At 32.2% G+C, this 8379-nt stretch overlaps 1 protein-coding gene across 5 annotated transcripts; it reads right to left on the bottom strand.

The window, feature by feature from the left end:
• Positions 1–202: 202 nt before the first annotated feature.
• LOC133791226 (phosphomethylpyrimidine synthase, chloroplastic) lies at positions 203–5700 on the bottom strand. Of its 5 annotated transcripts, none has more exons than XR_009874147.1 (7): positions 5552–5700; positions 4063–4375; positions 3770–3897; positions 2263–3089; positions 1460–2142; positions 926–1027; positions 203–785 (listed from the first exon to the last, which is right to left on the bottom strand). XR_009874147.1 is itself a non-coding variant. In XM_062229156.1 (6 exons), the coding sequence occupies exons 2-5, from the start codon at positions 4371–4373 to the stop codon at positions 1462–1464; spliced, it is 1947 nt and encodes a 648-aa protein (XP_062085140.1). In that variant the 5' UTR covers positions 4374–4375; positions 5552–5700; the 3' UTR covers positions 827–1027; positions 1460–1461. The 5 variants fall into 5 exon arrangements, 3 of the variants coding, with proteins under 3 accessions (XP_062085140.1, XP_062085138.1, XP_062085139.1); XR_009874146.1 differs by having other exon boundaries at positions 1466–2142; XM_062229156.1 differs by lacking the exon at positions 203–785 and having other exon boundaries at positions 827–1027.
• Between the last annotated feature and the right edge of the window lie 2679 nt (positions 5701–8379).

Raw genomic sequence — 8379 nt, 5'->3', positions numbered from 1 at the left:
TCAACTAAAATCACAAATAATTCACTAAACTAATAATTCACAATAAAAACATAATCATTTTGTCTAACAACTGTGTTGTTACATTCAATCTTTTATTTATCAAAATTAGATTTAGGGGTCTATTTAAAACATTTTACAAAATATAGAATCCAAAAAATAATTTATCAAAACACAAAGTTTAAATAGGTAATGAGACAAAACACAACATAAAAAAAATATATATAAACCCTAATTTTTTTAGTCCATTTACCAAACTACTCAAAGATATAATCATATCAATCCAACCCTAAACAATAACTCACACTAATCCAATCTAATCTAGCCTATCCTTTTTTTTTTTTAAAAAAAAAAAGGTCTAATCTAGCCGAGGCCTAGTTTCATTGTATCATTAGGGATTGAAAATGCTAGCATGACATGAATAATAATAATAATAATAACTCCAACGAATGGCCATGGTGAAAGGATATTTTCGTGTTTTTTCCTGTTTAGTGGAGCTTCTATAGCACATATTAAGATCAGAAGGATCACTCACTCAGTTACTATGTGAATCCATAAGCACAGATAAACGCAGTTCATCCGGCCAATATGTTGTCGGGTTGCTCGGACCATGGATCACATCACAGGTCTCTCTCTCTCTCCCTGTGCAAGCACAGACAACAAAACAGGAAAAGAATATGCACACTCCCTACGCAGGCATTATCCTGTTCAGGTTCAAAGGGACTATCTCAGCCTGACCTGCCTGCCTACTGGCCAATTTGGCCATTGCAAAGCAGGCTCAGGCACCCCTGGTGCGTCTTTTATGTTAGTGGAATCAATAGAAAAAGAGTCGCCAAAACAAAAAGCACATTTATTTTATTACTGGCGCATTGAAAAAGGTAGAACATAATGTCTTTAAAAGTTTCAAACACCAAACTACGTTCTATACCATAGCATGAACATTAAAACACCCAATAATGTGATCTCGATCCGCTGAATATGCTGTTTAAGCGTCCAAACTTGTCATTGTGCTTCCGCTCATTCAATGATCCTGCAAAATATAAGCCCCCAAGACCTCCAACCTTTTAGAAAAAATAAAAAATAAAGTTCCAGCAACAAACATTATAGGAATAGTTTAGACATTGGCCTTTGAAGATTCACTAAGAAAATCGAATACAATGTAGAAAACATTTTCAAACACATCGTAACTATATTACAGCACACATCAGCATTCAGTGCATGTTGCACCAACACAATGATACAATAAATGGTACAGTACACTTATAAATTATAAAAGACAGCATACATCGTGCCTTCATCTTTGGCTCTTGGATTACAGATCTTGATAATTTTATTAAAACAACTCATGTCTATATATATATATATATGTCTATATATATAAATATATATATGCAAACAGCTGACATTCTATTTGCCTAAGGGAATAAAAAGAAAAACCTTATAGAAAATAAAAATGACTGACCTTCACCTCTCTGCGGAGCTTATGTAACTCTCAGGTAAGTAGATTTCTCCACCAGTCTCACCATGTTGTTCCCCACTTATAGTTTTCTTAGCAGACAAAAACTCAGCACTCATAGCATCCATTCCGCGCTGCACAGCTTCCTCGGCACTCCCATAGCCATGCTCCTCAGCATATTTCCGCACATCTTCAGTTATCTTCATAGAGCAGAATTTTGGCCCACACATGGAGCAGAAATGGGCTACCTTAGCACCATCTGATGGCAACGTCTCGTCATGAAAGGACATGGCAGTCATGGGGTCCAGTGACAAAGCAAACTGGTCCACCCACCGGAACTCAAACCTTGCCTTACTTAATGCATCATCCCAGGCTTGAGCGTACGGGTGTTGTTTGGCTAAATCAGCTGCATGAGCAGCTATTTTATATGCTATGACCCCAGCCTTCACATCATCTCTATTTGGCAACCCAAGGTGCTCTTTGGGAGTGACATAACAGAGAAGTGCAGTGCCCAGAGCTCCAATATTGGCCGCACCAATGGCAGAGGTAATGTGATCATATCCAGGAGCGATATCTGTTGTTAAAGGACCAAGGGTGTAGAAAGGTGCTTCATTGCACCATTCTAGCTGTTTCTGCATGTTTTCAGGAATCTTATGCATTGGAACATGTCCAGGTCCTTCATTCATTACCTGGAAGTTCAATTAAAATAAGAACAGTATACAAGTAAATATATTATGCTTTTGTTAAGACATGAAAACCTTGTGAGGCCAGTACAGATGAAGTTTTTTATTAGAATGTCCATCCATTACCTGTACATCCTTTTCCCATGCTCTGCGAGTCAGTTCTCCCTGAGTTAAAAGCTCTGCAAATTGAGCAGTGTCATTGGCATCATAAATAGACCCAGGTCTCAGCCCATCACCAATTGACAAGGCCACATCATATTGATTACAGATGTCAAGAATGTCATCCCAGTGCTCATAAGCAAAATTCTCTTTATGATAAGCAAGACACCATTTTGCATGTATGGATCCTCCACGCGAAACAATTCCTGTCATGCGCTTTGCTGTTAGTGGAATATACCGAAGTAGTACCCCAGCATGGATAGTGAAGTAATCAACACCCTGCTCAGCTTGTTCAATCAGGGTCTCTCTGAACACTTCCCAGTTTAGATTTTCTGCAATTCCATTCACTTTTTCAAGTGCTTGATAAATTGGTACAGTTCCTACTGGTACAGCAGAGTTCCTTAGGATCCACTCACGAGTCTCATGGATGTGGCGACCTGTAGAGAGATCCATGACAGTGTCGGCACCCCACATGGTTGCCCACTGCACCTTGTAAACTTCCTCTTCAATGGAGCTTGCAACGGCAGAGTTCCCAATGTTTGCATTAACTTTGACCAAAAATTGTCTTCCCACTACCATTGGCTCCAGCTCCAAGTGCTTCTTATTGGATGGGATGATTGCCCGCCCACGAGCAACTTCTGATCTCACAAACTCAGGGTCAAGATTCTCACGAGTGGCACAATATAACATTTCCTCAGTTATGATTCCCTGCTTAGCATAGTACATTTGGGTGTATCTAGGTGCACCTACTTTTTCACGCTTGTTGATCCAATCTTTACGTAATTTAGGGAGTCCTATTTAGCAATGTAAACCAAACAAATGAATTATGAAGCTATTTTGAGTCAAAAGACAACAATCTAGTTTAGTCTAGTGAAAGGAAATGGCTTTATGAGTAAATGCAGAATCAGATTGTTTTATAATTCTAACTGTCTAACAGAACCACTAAAAGATGAAGGAAATGCTTATGTTAGGAAAATAAAATACTACAACATCTAAAAACTGTGCAAGACAATTAATATTTTCTTTTCTATATTTTAATGCTCCTTGAACTGTAGAAAGCATCATAGATGGAGAGTTACACTACAGGCAGCAACCTGTATCAAGCTTTTACTGCGAAATTTAAAGACAGTATGTGTGACTAAGTTAGATATTATTTACCATTTATATTACCAATTAATCAACCAAACCTGCAAACATGTCAACAAATCAAGTAATTCACTTCTGGAAATTGCTAAGTTCATTTTGTGTAGTAAGACTCGATAGTGAAAATATAATTGGTCTGAATATCAGTGTACTTAAAAAATAGTGGCATTGACCAAAACAAATGCCCAATTCTTGAATCAATGAATAAAATACGAGTGTGTGTTTGGAGTGGGGGATAGTATAGGCACACGCAAGTAATAGCGTGAAATATGAAGCACACAGGCACCAAAAAGTCCAAAGATGAAAAAATTGTGAAAATAATTTTGCATACCAACACGGGGGTCAATGTTTTGAAGACCACTGGTATCGTAGGTGTCAAAGTGTGATTCATCCCCAGAAAGGTGGACTCGTCGAAATGGAACTTTGAGTACATGGCCAGTTTGTTCATGGATAACTTCCCTGTTTCATAGATAGTGACTAGTTCATTAGTAACATATAAACCTGAGTTCAGTGCTGTGAATGGTATATCACAATAAACAAAATCATAAAAAACCTATCAGTAATTTTTTTTACTTGCTTTGGCTTGAAAGAATTTAAATATTATCATGAAAAGTACTATCAGACCTTTGTTCTTTTGTGCTCTTTGGAAAACATTGTTCAAAGGATGGAAGTGGCAGAAAATCAGGAGCATCGGGATCAACTGTGTGCTTCCTTTGTTTGTCCTTACCCTCATTGGTCGTTGGGGGATCAAAGGTTAATGTGGCTCTAGGCCCTGAGCTCATGGGAGTTGAGCATATTTCCCTTTTAGGTAGACTTGAAACACGCCCCATAATATCAAATCCAGGTAAGAAGGCACTACTTGGGAACCTTTTTGGAGAGGAATGGTTTCCATTCTTGAACACAACCGATGTCAGTGCACTATGAACTGATGCCATCTCTACAGAGGAGCAAGTAATTAGAGATTATATACTATGCTTATTTTATGAATGCAAAATAGTAAGCTGCATGTATACAGTGGCGAACTTAGAATATATTTTTACTGGGTAAAAAAAAAAAATTCAAAAAAAAAAATATTCATTAACAAAAATACATATGAATAATATTCTCATGAATTAAAAGCAAAGTATATGCGGTAAAGTTTGAAATACACAAACAGAACTATAAAATCTTAAAAAAGAAAAAAAAATGTAAATATTTTAATGTGGTCAATACATTTAATTATTAAAATATTTAAAATATTACAAAAATATTAACATATATATGTAATTTCTAAAAATTAACTGGGGTCAGTTAACCCTACTCGTTACACATTCAGTCCGCCGTGAATGTATAGCAATTATAACAAAGAGAATTTGACTATGCATAGTCAGAACTTGAACTTCCTTCGGGTAAGAAATCTTTGGCTTGTAAAAAAAAAAATCACTAGGTATCCTTAAGTCATGGTCTACTATTGAACCATAGATTAATGTTGTGGTCTATATCCTCTAGTTATTTGACATTCTTCTTAATCAACCTAAAAATGACAAGTTTCAAATGTGATAACAAAACTTCACAGCATTAAGCTTGCAACAAACCCAAGCTTTTCTAGAAAAACAAGCCATGTAACAGGTTCTTCACAAGGTTCCAAGTGAGGTTAAAATGAAGTAATATATGAAACGTTTTTCTTTTATTATCAAGATATATTTACTGTACTCTGATCACTCACTCTTCCTTTTGAGCTTGCTAGAAACAATACAAATTGATACACAAACATTAATTGAATTGGCTAATCCTCTATAAATGTATATGTGATATATATATACATTAATTGTTGTTTTTATCATCTTACAAAACACAACCGTAGGTTATATGTATATATAAAACTCTGTTTGGGATCTCAGTAAACGCAAAATCAAAATAAAATTCAGTCATGAGATTTCATTCTAGAAAAAACAATGAAAATTTTATTTCCGTCACATATTTTCCTCAACTTTCGAGGCAGCCAAACAGAAATGAGAAAATAAATTTCACTTTCACAGCATGAAAAACATATTCGAGAAGAAAGAGGTGGCTTACCAGAAGAGGAAGACGAGAGTGAAATGATAGGAGAGAGAGAGAGAGAGAGAGAGCTTACTGGTACAGAAGGCTTTAGTTTATACTCTTATCTTGGTTGTACTGAGTAGTGGCTGGCTACACTGGTATGAAGATTTTTTAGGATTTTATATTTAGGGTGTCAGGCTCAGGCGAGCATTGGCAGTCTTCCTTCCAGGATAAGGACAAAAATACCAAAAAGCGTTTTGCCAGCATGGCTTCCATGATTTCCGAGTCTTCCATTTTTTTTTCTTTTTTTTTTTTGAAATGCTATAAACAGCACTCTTGGGAGTTGGTCCAATATTACTATTCGTGTAAATGAATATGATACTACACATTTCAATTTACGAAACTCCCTCATAAATTACACTAACAGCAGTACATTAATAGCAGTACGTTATATTTTAATGTGTTGAACACCCTAGCAACATAAGGTGCCTTATAACAATTTTCTTTTTGTTCAAGAAAAATGCTAAAAAATATTGGGTACTAACATCCGCAAAATAATATTGCATCCTAAATATTTTAATTAAATTAAAATATATAAAATTTAATTTAAATTATAACAATAGAGATATATCATATTTTAAACTGTTAGAATGTATTGTAACAATGCTAAAAAAACAAAAAATATATATATGTATTACTTGGTGGGCAAAGTCCAAGAATTCAACGTATACAATTAATAATAGAATATTGATTAAGTGGCACCTGGTGCAACACGACCTAAAATGACATTTCTTCTGTTTCATAAGCAACTGTTAAAAATCTTCTAGTAAAAAATTTTTATTTATGTATTATTTTACTCAATAAAACTTTAATTCAATATATTATACTAAAAAAGATATTCCGTCTACTTTTTCAAAATTTAAATTAGAATTTAATTCTTTTAAAATATAATTAAGACTTAAAAATAACACATTTATTAAAAAATCTCATTTTTAAGTCTTAATTATCAACTTATGCTCACTTTTTCTTTCTTCATTTTCATATTTTAAAAAAATGCATATAAATAAAAATAGTTTAAATATCTAGATATAAAAACGTTAAAAATATATTTATATATATATAAATAAAAACTTGTTCAAGTAAAAAATTTTTAAAAAAATTATACATTATTTTTTAAGAAAATTATGAAGAAGAAATAAAAAAAAAGATTGAAATTAACACAAAAAAGAAATTGAAGAATTTCAAGAAAATTGAGAAAAATTATTAAGACAAATTTAAAAAATAATTTCATTTTATTTTTATATTTTTGGGGTATAAATATCATCATCCAAAAATAAAAGGTAATTTTGTTATAACACATGTATTTAAAAAAAAAATCTCACTTAATTTTTTTAAAATATATTTAAGACTTAAAAAATATTAAATGTGTTATTTTTTTAAGTCTTAATTATATTTTAAAAGAATTGAATCCTAATTTAAATTTTAAAAAAAAATAAAAGAAGACAAAAGATCTTTTTTAGTATAATATATTGAATTAATGTATATTTTTAGTAAAATAATACATAAATAAAGTATTTTTGCTGCAAGCAATAGAAGATTTTTTAATAGTTGCCAAAAAAAAATAGATGGAATTTACTTTAACCATGCATTTTCACCACCAAAATTTGAAATAAAATACTTTTTAGTACAATAATGCATAAATAAAAAAATTCTGCCGCAAACTTCCCTTTAGAATATAATGTATGAAACAAAATATTATTGGTAATGATGTTAATGCTCCTAATAATATTCTAAGCTAAAATATGAAAAATGATAGCCTTTTCGTGAAAATGAGAAGCCACAAAATTCTGTGTTTAGAATGGGAAACACGTAAAAATAGTTTAAAAAAAATAACTATATGCCTTTCTTTCTTTTTTCTTTCCCTGTAAAGGAAAATACTATTTGAGCTCAAAATAACTTTCATACCTTCGTGCTCCTTTTCTGCATGTGGAATTTTTTTTTAATATATAAAATTAATAACTAATTATAACTATATTTGAAATGGATAAAAAGAGATTAATTCAAAAGATTTTAGGTTGCTAGTTACTCCAAATAAATTTTTTTGAGAAGTTATTTTTTAAAAGTACATTATATATTTACACTTTACAATTTTATAATTACTCTACTAAATTTATATTGCCCATTTTATTTATTAAAATGATATTTTTTATAATTACTTATTTTTATTTCCCAAATTAGATATAAATTTGTGCTCAACTTTGTTTTAATATATTTCAGAATCCATCACCGTAAGAAAATAATACCATTTTTGCCTCTTACATAAAATGTTAACACACTGTTAATTATCCAAACACTAAAAAAAAATCATTTATCTTAGAAATAATAAGTTAAAATTTTCAATTTTTTGAACAAGATAAAAATAAATTTTCACTATAACATACACTTAAAAACTGGTATGCTATCTAACATACATTATAACTAACACACACTTTGTAGATATATATACGACAATAACTGAACTAGTGAAACACCACATGCGATGTGGTCCTTGCAGGCAATTTATATAAAGTTAAAACAAAATTTTGTAACCTTCAAAGACAATGAGCGTATGGTACAGCTGCTTTCAGAAAGCAACGCTGATATTTTGTTCATTCTCCAAAATATCACACTCCATACTCATCATCTAGTCTCATCACTTCTCCAAATAGATCAGTTAAGGTAATTATAATGGGAAATTTGACTATTGATGCATTAAATGGGGTACCATAGTAAAATTACCATACCCACTGTATACATATGTATTTGATCCTAGTATTTACATTAGTTCCAAAAATACCACTCTCATTTGTTTCCCACTTCTCTCTCTACTCTCTCGACTCTCTCTATTCTCGGTCCGAAACCAAAAAATCAAAATCCCCATAA

Source organism: Humulus lupulus, chromosome 7 (genome assembly GCF_963169125.1).
Source record: "Humulus lupulus chromosome 7, drHumLupu1.1, whole genome shotgun sequence".
NCBI classification, from domain to species: domain Eukaryota; kingdom Viridiplantae; phylum Streptophyta; class Magnoliopsida; order Rosales; family Cannabaceae; genus Humulus; species Humulus lupulus.
The sequence above is the reverse complement of the archived record's forward strand: the minus strand, read 5'-3'. Positions and strand labels throughout refer to the sequence as shown.